At 41.2% G+C, this 17,197-nt stretch overlaps 1 protein-coding gene across 2 annotated transcripts; it reads right to left on the minus strand.

Moving 5' to 3' along the window:
* Window positions 1-14,147: 14,147 nt before the first annotated feature.
* LOC103417953 (RNA polymerase II C-terminal domain phosphatase-like 4) lies at window positions 14,148-15,738 on the minus strand. 2 transcript variants are annotated; one of them, XM_029108431.2, is made up of 6 exons: window positions 15,604-15,738; window positions 15,270-15,335; window positions 15,029-15,140; window positions 14,840-14,940; window positions 14,541-14,706; window positions 14,148-14,399 (listed from the first exon to the last, which is right to left on the minus strand). In XM_029108431.2, exons 3-6 carry the CDS (start codon window positions 15,138-15,140, stop codon window positions 14,284-14,286), a joined length of 495 nt encoding a protein of 164 aa, XP_028964264.1. In that variant the 5' UTR covers window positions 15,270-15,335; window positions 15,604-15,738; the 3' UTR covers window positions 14,148-14,283. The 2 variants fall into 2 exon arrangements, with proteins under 2 accessions (XP_028964264.1, XP_028964257.1); XM_029108424.2 differs by having other exon boundaries at window positions 14,840-14,943.
* Window positions 15,739-17,197: the final 1,459 nt, after the last annotated feature.

Below are 17,197 nucleotides of genomic sequence, written 5' to 3' on the forward strand. Positions count from 1 at the left end.
GTGTTGAAACCATTATCACTTGGCTGTTTTTTGGCAGACTTTTTCGGGTGTTAACTTTCCATTTTATTTTTTCCGAACGATAATATTTACATTAGGAGGGAGAAAATATAGTTGGTGGGCTAAATCTCATAACGAATTATTAATAATATGATTTAAAATCGTTTATAGAGAGAATTGAACAAAAAAAAAATTATTTAAGCAAAGATGAATATCATTGAACCGTCGTACTAAATGACAACATTCATTTGAAACACAAGAAATCTAAAATTAAAACTTATTACAAAAAGATTAAGTACCTAAAACTCTCCAAACTTTTTAGTATCATTCCAAATTAGTCTCATACATTCCAAACAAGTATCCAACCTAAACTTATTGAAATTGTCACATTCATTAAGCCCAATTAATTTTTATGTTAAATATACATGTGGCAACAGAGGATTAAGAATTCAAATACGATTTCAAGGTGATTTTTTCTGCTCATTTGTCGCTTCTTGGCTAGTAAAGCTTTCAATTCTTCTTTTGTGGGGAGAGGGGGTGAAGATGATGGTGGCCTCATCATGACACTACATATTATTTCAGCACTCTCCATGACCTTCTCCTCAATGTCAGCGGCTTGAATTGTAGGTGGAGTTGGTGGTTGTGCGCTGGGTTTGGAGGTGTTGGCCTGATGGGAGTGGTGGTGACCGTTAATTGGTGAAGGCTATACTTCCATGACCTTCGATTATTTTTATAGATAAAGTAAACTCAAGCTACTAAAAGAAATTTAACTGAGTTTGATGGATGTCACATTTTCAATATATTGGGTACTTGTTTGAAATGTTCAAAAAATTTGAGACCTATTTGGAATGACATTAAAAGGTTTGGGGGTTTTAGGTACTTAATCTTAAAAAATATATGCAATAGTATTTTACTTAGACTAAAACCCAGTTAACAACAACAACGATAAAGCCTTTTTCACCTATGTGGGGTCGGTTGTATGAATTATGGAATGTCATTATGCTCGGTCTTGTGACATGCCTTCCCTTAACTCCAATTATTCTATATATCTTCTTAGAGTCTCTTTTCAAGTATTTCTAGGTCTTCCTCTACCCTTATGCCCTGGACCTCTCTCGTAAAGACACCTTCTAACTGGAGCATTCGTAGGTTTGCTATTCACATGTCCAAACCACCTTCTAATTGAGGCTACTTCTACATTACCTTGAATATCCTCATTCCTAATCTTGTCATTTCCTGTGTACCCACACCTTCATTGAAACATTATAATCTCTGCCACACTCATTTTGTGCTCGTGTTGATGCGTTCTCATCACCAAAGCATTCTCATATGTACCGAGTCTTTTCCCATTATGCTCCACCCACATAAGCCATAAGCCAATTCATTAAGACCTAGTTTGGGAGTGAGGTGCTTAAAAAAAAAAACACCCATGAAAAAAACCTATGAGGGTTTTAGGTGTTTGGTAAACTGAAAAAAATGGCTTATTTTGGAAGCTGCTGTGAGAATAAGCTGAAATCAAAGGAAAAAGCTAAAGCTGCTATTTGCAGCTTTAGAAAACTGGCTTTTTTTCAAAGCACACGGAGCTACAGTGCTTCTTTAATGAAAAGACCCACTATTAGATTGCTTTTTTTTTTCCAAAAGCACTTTTACAAAAAAGTTTACCAAACACTCTGCTGATTTATTTCACAGCCGCTTATTCTCACAGCAGTTTTTTTTCAAAGCACAACAATACCAAACCAGCCCTAATTAGAATTACCTTCTCACATCTTATAGTTTTCGGATACCAAGGATACTCCAAATTATATTTTTTGCGTATATTATGGATATGTTAGTTTTATGGTATCAACAACTTTATGCTACCAACAACTAATAATTCTGAAAATAAATAATAATAAGAAGCAGAAGAAGAATAAATATGACAAAATAAGGAATATATACATAATAAATTTGATTTTGACTTTAACTCAGGAATATATACATAATACATTTTCACCAAATTAGATAAAGAATTTTGCCTTGTGTAAGTGAGAGTTTCAAATTTTTAATGGTATTAGAGAGAGGTTGACTCAAATTTGAAGTCAACTTTTTAAGGGTATTAATGATGGTGCTGGGCACAGGTGCTAATGCTCACATTACTCCTGATCTACAAAACCTGGTAAACCCAAAGGAGTATAACGGTAATGATGGTGTTGGTGGTGTAGGTAATGATTATGGCATATTAATCTCCCATTGTGGTTCTAACAAAATTTGCACTGATGCTTGCTCATTTGATATCCAAGATATTCTTCACTGTCCTAAAGCTACCACTTGTATAATATCTGCCCATAAGTTTGCTTTGGACAATGACTGTTATTTACTAATTTTTCCACACTTTTTTCTTGTTAAGGACCTCAAGACCCGGATGACGCTTTTCCGAGGGAGATGTGAGAATGGCTTATATCCATTTTCTGGTGGCAATGGACATCTCCAAAATCCAGTCACAGCCTTTCTGGGTGTTAGAGTGTCGGCTCAAAAATGGCATGCTCGCCTTATGATAAGCTTTTTAAAAAACAGCCAAAATATGATATGCTTAAAATATTTGGTTGTCAATGTTTTCCCTGGTTGATGCCGTATACACACAATAAACTTCAATAGAAATCTAAATCATGTGTGTTTTTAGGTTATTCTTTGAATCATCAAGGCTATAAATGTATGGATTTGTCCACAAGACGAGTATATGTGTCTCGCCACGTGTTATTCAATGAAGACTGTTTTCCTTTTCAAGGACTCACATCTTCCTCCGAGAGCGTTCAAACGTAAGGTATTTCACATTCACCAGATCTCTTATTCAATTTTCCTCTAATTAATGCCCCTTCTTTGACCGAGATACCTACTCCCATACAATTTACAAACACCAACCATCACCACACCACAAATCCCATCCACATCTGCCAACCCGTGCCAAAGAGTGAACCTGCCTCATCCTACCTCTATCACCCCATGCCGAATAGTAACCCAACCTGCAAACCCACGCCAAACTCTCTTCCACCCTGCTCCTACTTCTTCACCTATTCAAACAGACCAACCCGATGTGACCTCATAACCTAGACCTTCTTCACCTATTCAAACTGACAACCCCGATGTGACTTCACACCCTAGTCCCATAGGTTCCTCTCCCGTGTTAAATGAGCAAGCTACAGTAAGTGAAGAACCTCTGCTAGTGCCTCACGAGGCTTCTATTGACCCACCACACTCTATGACCACACGTTCCAAGTCGGGAATACATAAACCAAACCCTAAGTATGCTATGCATGTTGCTATTATTGATGTTCCTGTTGAGCCTACGTGTTTTACTCAGGCAGTCAAATATCCAGAATGGAGAAATGCTATGGTCCAAGAATTCAAAGCATTGCAGCGCTGTGGGACATGGAGCTTGGTTCCATTTTGTGCAAGCATGAATGTTTTGCCCAACAAATGAGTGTTTAAAATAAAGAGGAATGCAGATGGCACCATTGAAAGACATAAAGCACGTTTAGTTGCAAATGGTTTTCATCAACAGGCTGGCGTGGATTACAGAGACCTTTAGTCCTGTTGTCAAACACAGTACCATAAGACTTGTTCTCGGTCTTGCAGTCTCCAAAAACTGGCATGTTCGACAGCTTGATGTGCAGAATGCATTTCTGCATGGCTATTTACGTGAAGAAGTATACATGAGACTGCCTGCGGGGTTTGTTGATAAACAGTTTCCCCACCATGTTTGTAAACTGCAGCGTTCCGTTTATGGTTTAAAACAAAGCTCCTAGGGCTTGGTTTCAACGCTTTTCTGAATTTTTGCTGCAACTTGGATTTCAAGAATCAACATGTGATTACAGTCTCTTTGTGTTTAATCAGAAAGGTATGTAACTCATCCTGTTAATCTATGTAGATGATATTCTACTTACTGGGAATAGTCTACAACAGATGGCACATTTGATTACCAAGCTACGGACCTTGTTTTCTACGAAAGATTTGGGAACTCTCCATTATTTTTTGGGTGTTGAAGTTAAGTATTTTGGGAATTGCATGCATCTCAGTCAATCCAGTGTACTATAACCCCTCAAAACAAAAACAAAATTAATAGTTAAACAGATACTGAAAAGGATGGCAATTATGTGTAAAAGCAGGTTTGTAGTAGTGATTGATATTCAGATTATGTAAAGCAAAAAAGGTATCCTAATCAGAGACTGTCAGAGCAACTGATCTGGAGAGTGCACCGAGGCTAGCATGTAATTACAGAACAAGAGTTTTAGGAAACTGAAACCTAGAAACATCAACCAGACACCAAAACTCAAACAATCCGACCTCTATGCCTTCACCCTTTCATGTAAGTGTGGTTTCGTGTCTCTGTAATGTTAAAAGGTTTTGAGTTTGTTTGATTGTCCGTTCTCATGTATTGTTGGTGGAACCAACTGGAGGGCTCAGATGTGAAAATGGTGAACCATTTGGCCTTTTCCTGTCATTTTATATTTAATATATTGTTGTAGGTTATCAAAACACTGAAAGCCGAGGTGTTGAAGGGGCAACACCAGATCGTCTTCAAAGAGTTTTTTACTTCAGAAGTTCCCTAGGCTTGGAAGGTGACAGAAAATATGGGAGCATGCTATGGTGTACAGGGAGATCAGCAGGTTTCGTGATCAATCTTTTCAACCTCCTGACAAGATCATCTGCAGATGAAGATATCAGAAGCATTATCTCCTGGAGAGGAGATAACGCTTCGTTCATTGTTCATAACTTCACCAACTTGCACAACCTTGTGAAAAAGTTGCATGGACAGACGCAATCTCAATGGCTGAAGGATTTGAATGGCTATGTAAGTTCTCAATTAAGAAGTATTTTAGTTCTTTACGAAAAAAAAAGTTTCTTAAGTTTTACCGGGAGCAGAAAAGAACTTTTAGGCACAGACAAGGTCTACTCCAAAGGGAGCGACCGGATTTGATTCCAAACATTCATTACTTTTCTGATCCCGGTAAAACCCCTGATAAACAAATAACAAACTTAAGAAACTTTTTTTTCGTAAAGAACTAAAATACTTCTTAATTGATAACTTACATAGCCATTCAAATCCTTCAGCCATTGAGATTGCGTCTGTCCATGCAACTTTTTCACAAGGTTGTGCAAGTTGGTGAAGTTATGAACAATGAATGAAGCGTTATCTCCTCCTCAGGAGATAACGCTTCTGATATCTTCATCTGCAGATGATCTTGTCAGGAGGTTGAAAAGATTGATCACGAAACCTGCTGATCTCCCTCGTACACCATAGTATGCTCCCATATTTTCTGTCACCTTCCAAGCCTGGGGAACTTCTAAAGTAAAAAAACTCTTTGAAGACGATCTGGTGTTGCCCTTTCAACACCTCGGCTTTCAGTGTTTTGATAACCTACAACAATATATATATATATATATATATTAAATATAAATATAAAATGACAGAAAAAAGTCAATTCAATTTCAGTAATCCCGAAAAGAAAAGGCCAAATGGTTCACCATTTTCACATCTCTGTCATCTGAGCCCTCCAGTTCCTATATATGAGGTTACACCAACAATACATTAGAACATGAGAACGGACAATCAAACAAACAAACTCAAAACCTTCTAACATTGCAGAGACACAAAACCACACTTACATGAAAGAACAATCGGTGAATTTGCTTCAGTGCTTCTAGAACCGTTGCAAGAGCTCCCTCGAACTTGGTTTCATCGCTCCCAAGCAGTATCAAATTTTTCCAATGCTTTTTCCATTCCTATAGATCACAACTCCGCCTATGTCTTACATGGCCGGTCCCAAGCCCGGATAAAGGAGGAGGGGGAGGGCGTCAGGTAGTCGACAGCCGGCACTCCATGATCACGTCGAATCCTTATGAAAATGAATCCAGAACAAAATCACGCTAAAGCTAGGGCGTCACCCGTAAGTGGCGCGCTGTGTGGCCCGAGCACAGTGATAAGTGAGCAAGGGTCGCTGTATCTCCATCGGCACCCGGATGCAGTGTTAAATGAGCAAGGGGGCCATAGAAACTTCTTTTCGAACGACTCCACTCAAAGTTGTTTGGGAGCATATGCTCCTATCAACTTTACCCGAGACACACAAAAGAAGTACTTTGATCCTATTAGACGGGGGAGGGTGAAGAAGCTAGGACAGAAGGGTAGAGTTCAAGAGAGCAAAATGCGTTTAGGAACGTGGAATATAGGAACCTTAACGGGAAAATCTATGGAAGTAGTGGAAGTTATGGTGAGGAGAAGGATAAATATTATGTGCCTACAAGAAACTAAGTGGGTTGGTAGTAAGGCAAAGGATCTAGAAAACTCAGGGTTTAAACTTTGGTATTCGGGCACAAATAGAACGAGAAACGGTGTTGGCATCATCGTGGACAAGACCTTGGTACAAGATGTTGTAGATGTCAAGAGGGTAGGAGATAGAATCATGGCAATCAAGATTGTAATAGGACAAGAACTTATCAATGTGATTAGTGCGTACGCACCTCAAGTAGGGTTGGATACGAGTTCGAAGGAGAAATTTTGGGAAGATCTTGGAGACTTGGTGCAAGGAATTGCTCAGACGGAGAAGTTATTTATAGGAGGAGATTTAAATGGACACGTGGGCAGGGAGACAGGCAACTATGGAGGTTTTCATGGTGGCCATGGTTTTGGGGAGAGAAACGAGGATGGGGAAGCTATCTTGGATTTTGCAATGGCATATGATCTCTTCTTAGCCAACACCTTCTTTAAGAAGAGAGAAGAACATGTGATCACCTACAAGAGTGGGTCGTCAAAAACACAAATAGATTTTCTTCTAATGAGGAAAGAGGATCGTATAACTTGTAAGGATTGCAAAGTTATACCAGGAGAGAGCGTGGCTAATCAACATCGCTTGTTGGTGATGGATGTACATATCAAAAGAGTAAGACAAAAGAACAAGACTTGGAAGTGCCCAAGGACTAGATGGTGGAATCTAAAAGAAGAAAAACAAGTCATTTTCAAAGAGAAGGTAATCACTCAATGTGTGTGGGATAGAGAGGGGGAAGCTAGCCAAATGTGGGATTCCATGGCTAGTTGTATCCGAAAAGTAGCAAAAGAGGTATTAGGAGAGTCCAAGGGCTTTGCCCCACACCAAAAGGAATCTTGGTGGTGGAATGAGGAGGTACAAACAAAGGTGAAGGCTAAGAAGGAATGTTGTAAAGCCTTATACAAGGAGAGGACAGATGAAAATGGTGAAAGGTATAGAAAAGCGAAGCAAGAGGCGAAGAAAGCTGTCAGAGAAGCTAAGTTAGCGGCTTACGACGATATGTATAAACGACTAGATACCAAAGAAGGAGAGTTGGATATCTATAAACTATCTAGAGCAAGGGAAAAGAAGACAAGGGACCTAAACCAAGTGAGGTGCATCAAGGATGAGGATGAAAAGGTTCTTGCTACAGAGAACGCGGTTAAAGACAGATGGAGAGGTTATTTTCATAATCTTTTCAATGAAGGACATGAAATGAGTGCTTCTTTAGGGGAGTTGAGTAACTCAGAAGAGTGTAGAAACTACTCTTTTTATCGTCGAATCCGGAAGGAAGAAGTGGTTGTAGCTTTGAAGAAGATGAAGCATAAAAAAGCAATAGGCCCAGACGATATACCAATCGAAGTGTGGAAACTTTTGGGAGAGACAGGTATAACATGGCTCACTGACCTTTTCAATAGGATTTTGAAAACGAAGAAGATGCCAAATGAGTGGCGAACGAGCACTTTGGTGCCTATCTACAAGAATAAGGGCGACGTACAAAATTGCATGAACTATAGGGGTATTAAGCTAATGAGTCATACAATGAAGCTCTGGGAGAGAGTCATTGAGCATAGATTGAGGCAAGAGACACGGGTTTCGGACAACCAATTCGGGTTCATGCCAGGGCGCTCAACCATGGAGGCAATCTATCTCTTACGAAGATTGATGGAAAGATATAGAGATGGGAAAAAGGATTTACACATGGTCTTTATAGATTTGGAAAAAGCGTATGATAGGGTCCCAAGAGACATTCTTTGGAGGATTTTAGAAAAGAAAGGAGTACGAGTAGCATATATCCAAGCTATAAAGGATATGTATGAAGGAGCAAAGACTGCCGTAAGAACTCATGAAGGACAAACCGAAAGCTTTCCCATAACTGTAGGATTACATCAAGGCTCATCCTTAAGTCCTTACCTTTTTGCGTTGGTAATGGATGAGTTAACAAGACATATTCAAGATGATATTCCTTGGTGTATGCTTTTCGCAGACGATATAGTGTTGATAGATGAAACTCAGGAAGGGGTAAATGCAAAGCTTAACCTTTGGAGAGAAGTGTTGGAATCTAAAGGTCTTCGCCTAAGCCGATCAAAGACAGAATATATGGAGTGCAAGTTCAGTGCAAATGGAGGCCAAAACGAGTTAGGGGTGAGGATCGGAGATCAAGAAATACCAAAGAGCGACCGTTTTCGTTACCTAGGATCTATCTTGCAAAAGAACGGAGAATTAGATGGAGATCTCAACCATAGAATACAAGCTGGATGGATGAAGTGGAAGAGTGCATCCGGCGTGTTATGTGACCGCCGTATGCCACTGAAGCTCAAGGGAAAATTTTATAGGACGGCAATAAGGCCGGCGATGCTGTATGGCACAGAATGTTGGGCGGTGAAACATCAACACGTACACAAAATGGGTGTAGCGGAGATGAGGATGCTTCGTTGGATGTATGGGCACACAAGAAAGGATAAGATTAGGAATGAGGATATCCGGGGTAAAGTAGGAGTAGCCGAAATTGAAGGAAAGATGAGAGAAAATCGGTTACGGTGGTTTGGACATGTGCAAAGAAGGCCTACTGACGCTCCGATTAGAAGATGCGACGATGGGACAGAGGTTCAGGGCCGAAGGGGTAGAGGAAGACCTAGGAAAACTTTGGAAGAGACTCTAAGAAAAGACTTAGAGTACTTGGATCTAACGAAGGACATGACACAGGATCGAGCACAATGGCGTTCTAAGATTCATATAGCCGATCCCACTCAGTGACTTGGATTTTCCAAGTCTCCAACCGAGAAGTTTTCCTCACTCGGAAAATTAAGGGAACACTACCCCAACCTACATGCTCCACTCAGAAAGCTTCAACATACAAGCTTCAACAAAAGAAAATTCAAAGAACTTAGCGAAGAAGGCTTTGGTGTATTTAACACAATACGTTGAAATGAAGGAAAGCTTATTTATTGATATCCCCGATAAGCTACAAATATGTACATATACATGAGTCAAAATAAACACACAAGAGGGAGCCTTCACAAAGGTTGCTTAGGAGAAGTCTCAGCAGTCGGTAGAGCCCCAGAAAGAGAAGGCACCGGAGGGGGATCATTTGGAGCCTCAGTACTGGACAGAATCCTAGAAGGATGAGGCATCAGAGGTTGATCATTTGGAGCTTCATTACGCGGTACAGCCCCAGAAGACGAAGGCAATAAATGCCTTTGGAACAAACCTACAAATCTCTGATGATCAAGTAAAACCTGACCATCAGTTTCCTTCATCTGGTCAAGCTTCCTCTTCATGTTTGTAGCATAGTCATGTGCGAGCCGGTGCAACTGTTTATTCTCATGCTTGAACCCTCTAATCTCCTGTTTGAGACTCATCACTTCAGCCGCCAATGATTCAACTTGGCGGGTTCGAGCAAATAGGCGTTGGGCCATATTAGACACAGAACCTGCACACTGAACACTGAGAGCCAGCGAATCCTTAACAGCTAACTCATCAGACCGTTTGGAAAGTAGTCTGTTATATTTGGGAGTGAGAAGGTTCCTGGCCACCACCGCAGCGGTCATATCATTCTTCATCACGGAATCCCCAACGGTAAGAGGACCAGTAGGGGAGACGAAGGATGGGCGCCATATGTTGTCTGGAGAAGGCGGGGCTGCCTCTTCAACAAGGTTCAAGTCAAAACGACGGTCGGAGGGGCCAGACATTTTCAAAGGTGTTGAAGAGAGAAGAGGTCGGACAAATCAAGATCTTAGAAGTGCAAGAATGAAGCTTCTACTGGTGGAGATTCAAGTGTGCTTTGGAACTTAATGCCAGCCCTTATAAAAATCTGCACTCGACGGAGCTTCAGAAATCGAAGAGGCGCCTGCTCAGAAATCGAAGAGGCGTTTGCTTTCTCAAAAGCTGGGCTGCTTAGAGATCACGAGGGTTGATCTCAGAAATCTAAGAGGCGTTTGCTTTCTCAAAAGTTGGGCTGCTCAAAGACCACGAAGGCTGGTCTCAGAAATTGAAGAGGCGCTCGCTTTCTCAAAAGCTGGGCTCCCCAGAGACCACGAGGGCCGATCTCAGAAATCGAAGAGGCACCTACTTTTCCAGCCTTGTCAGCACCTGTCACACGCACACTCAGCTTTGCGAAAATTATGGGCATTCTGTCGAAGACTTCTGGGGAAGTAGAAAACACATGAATCTTACTGTTCAATCACCCACTTCCCACACGCAACAATAGCTCATGGGTACCACAGAAAACTTTGCCAAAGTTCTCTGCCAAAGTTGAGCACGTGAAGCTTGCAGCTCTCACTACATCGCTCTGACCAAGAAGGGTAAAAGAATAGCAAAGAAACAGCACTAACAAAGTTTAAACCCATAAATTTTGAAGGTCTAGCTACCATATTATTACCCACAAGGGTAAAGGAACAGTACCACTGCTGGATAATTGGACAGTCCCTGTGTGTCAACCTCTATGCTTCGTGGCAAGGTAGACTAGCAAACATGCCCAACCTTTACTCACATTCGAGAAAACACTCCCAATAAGATTGCTTGCTCCAAAATCGAAGAGGCACCGTCCTCCGAATCTCGAGAGCCAGACTCCCAACATGACTACTTTCTTAAAAATCGAAGAGAGGGTAAAGGAACAGTACCATTGCTGGATAATTGGAAAGTCCCTGTGTGTCAACCTCTGTGCTTCGTTGCAAGGTAGACTAGCAAACATGCCCAACCTTTACTCACATTCGAGAAAACACTCCCAACAAGATTGCTTGCTCCAAAATCGAAGAGGCACCGCCCTCCGAATCTCGAGAGCCAGACTCCCAACATGATTACTTTCTCAAAAATCGAAGAGACACTGCTCCCCGAATCTTCGAGAGCCAGACCCCCAGCGTGACTGCTTTCTCAAAAATCGATGAGGCATCGTTCTTCGAATCAATCGAAGAGGTGCTCGCTTTCTCAAAAGCTGGGCTGCTCAGAGACCACGAGGGCCGATCTCAGAAATCGAAGAGGCACCTACTTTTCTAGCATTGTCAGCACCTGTCACACGCACACTCAGCTTTGCAGAAATTATGGGCATTCTGTCGAAGACTTCTGGTGAAGTAGAAAGCACATGAATCTTACTGTTCAATCACCCACTTCCCACACGCAACAATAGCTCATGGGTACCACAGATAACTTTGCCAAAGTTCTCTGCCAAAGTTGAGCACGTGAAGCTTGCAGCTCCCACTACATCGCTCTGACCAAGAAAGGTAAAAGAATAGCAAAGAAACAACACTAACAAAGTTTAGACACATAAATTTTGAAGGTCTAGCTACCATATTATTACCCACAAGGGTAAAGGAACAGTACCACTGCTGGATAATTGGAAACTCCCTGTGTGTCAACCTCTGTGCTTCGTGGCAAGGTAGACTAGCAAACATGCCCAACCTTTACTCACATTCGAGAAAACACTCCCAACAAGATTGCTTGCTCCAAAATCGAAGAGGCACCGTCCTCCGAATCTCGAGAGCCAGACTCCCAACATGACTACTTTCTCAAAATCGAAGAGATGGTAAAGGAACAGTACCATTGATGGATAATTGGAAAGTCCCTGTGTATCAACCTTTGTGCTTCGTGGCAAGGTAGACTAGCAAACATGCCCAACCTTTACTCACATTCGAGACAACACTCCCAACAAGATTGCTTGCTCCAAAATCGAAGAGGCACCGCCCTCCGAATCTCGAGAGCCAGACTCCCAACATGATTACTTCCTCAAAAATCGAAGAGACACTGCTCTCCGAATCTCGAGAGCCAGACCCCCAGCATGATTGCTTTCTCAAAAATCGAAAAGGCATCGTTCTCCGAATCTCGAGAGCCAGATACCACAGACCACTTTTTCAAAGTGCTCTGACAGAGTTAAAACATGTGAAACTGACAGCTCCCACTACCGTGCTATGACCAAGCAGGGTAAAGGAATAGCATTACTACTTGTTAGGGAGACTCCTATATATGTCAACCTCCATCCCCAACGGACAGGCAGACCTGCAAAAATGCTCAACCCTTCATCATATCTGAGAGGGCACTCCCAACGAAGCCTTTCGAAATATTCAGCTTTCTTTCCCCCCGATAATACCTCTGCAAACAAGCTATACTAGAGCAAGAATATCTCATATCATCAGGGTTAAAAGCAAGAGTATCCCATATCATGCTTTTTCCCTGTCTTTTCCTTTGGCCTTGTTTTTACCTGCAAGACAAGGAGAAAGAGAGCAATCAGTCAGCACTTGGAATCAAGCTTCCAGCCAAGAACTGACTGCCTGGAACCCCTTACCTGATTACTTACTTGGCATTGCTCTCGAGTACTCATCTTCAACATCTTATGTTTCCAGGGAAGATTCCGCATCTGCTTGAGGAACAGATAGGGCAAGTGCGAAGGATACAAGGAAGCATGTGGAGACAAGCGTAACAGCACACGTGCCGATACATCCATTACTCTGTCAAAAGCAAAAGTATCCCATATCAGCAGGGTGGAACGTACTCTAGATTTGATGGACTTGTTTTGACCCTCAAATTCTTCAGTCGGCCTTATACTCTGGAGGAAACCAGAAAACCCTCCAGCTCAGTTCAAGAATAAGCCTGTGGAAAGTTACTTCTTCAAAAGCAAAAGTATCTCATATCATCTCTTCTCATTTTTCTTCTCTTTATCCTTCATGCTGCTACAAGATGGGGAGAAGGTGAACAATCAGTCGGAGCTCTGATTGCTTACCTTGTCTGTCACCTCTTTCAGCAGACCCCCTAGCTCGGCGACTTGGGGGACTCCTACTACATGGTTTGTATCGTGTTTGACCAAGCCTGAAACTACAAGTAAGCTTCAAGTGAAATTGATACATTACCTTGTGCATCTCCACCAGTTAAAGATACCACCCCTGGATGGAGGAAGAATACTTCCAGAGAAGATGCCACATCTACCTATGAGACAGATAAGGCAAGTCAAGATGACTCCACACTCCGATACTTAGAAGTTTCGTGATTACGAGATCATTCTCCCACAATATTTCTTAATGTCATTTGTACTAAATCATTCACTTGTACTCACTAAAGGAGAGCTTGAACCTATGTACTTGTGTAAACCCTTCACAATTAATGAGAACTCTTCTATTCCGTGGACGTAGCCAATATGGGTGAACCACGTACATCTTGTGTTTGCTTTCCTATCTCTATCCATTTATATACTTATCCACACTAATGACCGGAGCAATCTAGCGAAGATCACAAAAAGCGACCGTTTTCGCTACCTAGGATCTATCTTGCAAGAGAACGGAGAATTAGATGGAGATCTCAACCATAGAATATGAGCTGGATGGATGAAGTGTTAGAATGCATCCGGCGTGTTGTGTGACCGTCGTAGGCCACTGAAGCTCAAGGGAAAATTTTATAGGACGACAATAAGGCCAGCAATGTTGTATGGCACAGAATGTTGGGCGGTGAAGCATCAACACGTACACAAAATGGGTGTAGCGGAGATGAGGATGCTTCGTGGGATGTGTGGGCACACGAGAAAGGATAAGATTGGGAATGAGGATATCCGAGGTAAAGTAGGAGTAGCCGAAATTGTAGGAAAGATGAGAGAAAATCGGCTCCGGTGATTTGGACATGTGCAAAGAAGGCCGAATGACGCTCCGGTTCGAAGATGTGACTACGGGACAGAGGTTCAGGGCCGAAGGGGTAGAGGAAGACCTAGGAAAACTTTGGAAGAGACTCTAGGAAAAGACTTAGAGTACTTGGATCTAACGGAGGACATGACACAAAACCGAGCGCAATGGCGTTCTAGGATTCATATAGCCGACCCCACTTAGTGGGAAAAGGCTTTGTTGTTGTTGTTGTTGTTGTTGTTGTAAGTGATAATCGACAGGGAACAAATCACTTACATTTTCTGTATTGGCAAGGATCACAACTGCATTATCGTGACCAAGCACAATATCTAGGCCTTCTTGATGTTTTTGGGCACCATTGTCGTGTGAGATCACCCTATCACTGCAAATGCTCCTTTGACGGATCAAGTAAACTAGCCTTTTTCCAGCGCATATGATCGTTCACCAGCTGTGTACATGTACATCTCGTACATGTAGCTGGCATCCCTTAAGAAGGACCTAACAGAGGGCCTCAACGCCTTGCATGCATCTTGCATGCATCTTGCGTGCACAGGCATGTACAAGACATTCAAAGAATTAGAAAAAGAACAAACAACGACTCACTACAACAACCGTATAAACCTGAAACACTAGATATGTTAAAATACATAGAAGTACAAACATTACAAACCTTGGGGACCATCTGTTTGGCTCTGCAAGCAGTCCTCTCCTGAATCGGCGGAATTAAGGAGTGTGTGATCCACATCAACTACTAAGTAAAGTTTCTTACGGTGCAGCAATTTCTTAATGCCTAATTTCTTGACTCTCTCAAGTTCCTCATTTTTAAGCATCAATCCCTGCAATAGATACCAATAGATTAGGAAGTCATTCCTTACTAGAAAATGGATATAAGAAACGATTAAGCCTTTTTCAAGCATACGTTTATCTTTTCCAAAATATACCAACAAATTATGAATACATGTCACATACCTTGTCTTCGTACCCAAAATCTTTCTCGTTTACGGGAAGCCCACACACATAACACATATCTTGAAAGGAACCAGGGTGAGTACACGCCTCCTTCGACGACGCTTCTGGACATATTAGCATGGTAAAGCCAAAGCGAACATAGTGCACACATTTTAGTACTGTAATTTGAAAACCCACCAAAATAGTTACCTGCTTTTTGCTTTTCAGTATCATCTTCGGACTCCGATGAACCATGCAGGTCTCCCTCAAGAAATCGGCCAAATTCCTCAATGCTAGAGGAGCCGTATTGTGGCGAATTCATCTAAATTATTCAACAATTTATAAACAAATTGTGATTTCTGAGTACCCACATAGAAAATTCACATAAATTATGAAAAGAAAAATAAAAGAAATCACGCATAAAAATTAGTAGAAACGTGAACAACCGTACCGCGAATTCAGATGGCAGCGAGATTGAAAGTTCTGCGAAATGTTGGATGATGCCCTGGTTTTAGGGCTGCGGTGTGGGAAAATCGAGCTCGTGAAATTTTTGAAATTGGGGATGAGCGGGAGAAAGAAGTATTTGAAAGTCTTGATAAACTTCGAAAATTAGGGATTTAAAAAGCACATGAACAAATCACATAAATCGAGAAACTATATTTGCAGAAGAAGACGTTTGAGACAATGAATTCAGTCACACATTTCATCAATTCTGAAGAAGCAGAAAATCGCAATTTCCAGAGATCAAAGATTCAAGGAAGAAGAAGAGTAGAAGATAGCCATACCAGATACGAGAGAGACGGAAGCAGAAAAAGAAATCAGGTTTGGAAGAGCTCAGCCAAGATCAAGAGAGCTCATCCACGGCCGGCGTAGATATCAGAGGTATTAGGGAGGAATGAGATAATAGGCGGCAATTGGGCCTCCTTCTCTTAGGAGTGAGATAATAGGCGGTGTTATTTTTCAAGTCGATCAATCGTGTGTCCATTCTCCTACATCGGAGTCAATGACATCCTTTAATTGAGAGAGTGATAAATTTAGATTCTAAAATATTTTAATGGTTTTTTTTTATTTTTTATTATATCGATATTTTTACATTAAAAGCAGGGAAGTTCGGTTAAGCCACATAATGGACAGCTTAATTTGGTATCGAAATCGCCATCCACGAAATTCGAACCTAAGACCTCTCACTTCCAAGTGAATATGAGTACCGTCAGACCGTAGTACTGAATGACAATGGATTTTTTTAAGTGACTGATTTCAATGAACTTTAATAATTTTACATAAAATTATGACAAATTATTATGTATTTCTATTATAGATTTCTATGAATTTCTTAGGAACGTCAATCAGTTCAATTAATTGACAATCAAGGAACTCTAACACCCACTCCCGGCAGAGATCAACGTGGCCATAGATCCCAACCACACCACCACATCAGCCTCCAGGGCCGCCACCAATGATTTGAGGAGGAACACATAAAGGAAAAATTCAGGAGAGAAATTGTGGTATTGAGCACTGGTTTGAAGGACAACTGAGTTGAAGGACAAAGATGAGAGGGGTAAACCCCGATGGATGAGGATGAAGAAGATGAAGTCGAAGAGGACGATGAGATGTGGCATTTGGTATTCATATCACCCACCCTCAAAATCAAATCCATCAAAATTTCTCATTCATTAAAATCCTAGTAAACCTGTAGCATTCTCACTACATATTTTTTTTAAACCATGTTTGACCACCTGCTGATTTGGATGTTCTCTTTAAAATCCTCTTAAATGTAATTTGATCACACCTAGATTTTAAAATCTTTTAAAATGCTAATTGACTACACCCAAATTTCAAACTCTATTAAAACCCTAATTTGACTATCATTTTCCTATCAAAATTTACACGTAATCATGTTTTCAAGGATTACTAATCTGAACGATTTTACACACAAGCCTAGCCCCTACGACTCCAACCAGTAATAAAATTGATGAGATTCCAATAATGAAGACATGCAATCTTTTAAATACTAAACTGATGACATTGAATAAGTCTAAGGAGCTTTATCTAAAATAGAAAAATAATAACGTTTGGGGTGTATCAGAGAAATAACACTCTTAGGTTGGTTTAAAAGCTGTTTAGGCGCTATTTCCTTAGATTCCAAGGAAGCGAGGACACTAAATTATTCTAAATGTTTAGGCCATCTCCAACCGATGGCTGGCCAGAAGTCTAGTTTTAGCCCTCTGGCTCTCCAAGATTCTCCAAGATATTAATATTTTAATGAACAATACATAGCCATATTTGCCTCCATCTCCAACCGAGGGCCAGAGGGCCAGAGGGCTCGTTTTAGCCCTGTCACAAAAAACCGTCTCCAACCGAAAGCCAAAGGGCCATAGG

This window comes from Malus domestica, chromosome 02 (genome assembly GCF_042453785.1).
Source record: "Malus domestica chromosome 02, GDT2T_hap1".
NCBI lineage: Eukaryota > Viridiplantae > Streptophyta > Magnoliopsida > Rosales > Rosaceae > Malus > Malus domestica.

Bases quoted from the DNA above. Each gene is read 5' to 3' on its own strand.
- LOC103417953 (XM_029108424.2), bottom strand. From the start codon at position 15,140: ATGAATTCGCCACAATACGGCTCCTCTAGCATTGAGGAATTTGGCCGA. The intron at 14,944-15,028 runs GTAACTATTTTG...TAATATGTCCAG, and splicing joins TACTGAAAAGCAAAAAGCAG to AAGCGTCGTCGAAGGAGGCG. The intron at 14,707-14,839 runs GTATGTGACATG...TATCTATTGCAG, and splicing joins ATTTTGGGTACGAAGACAAG to GGATTGATGCTTAAAAATGA.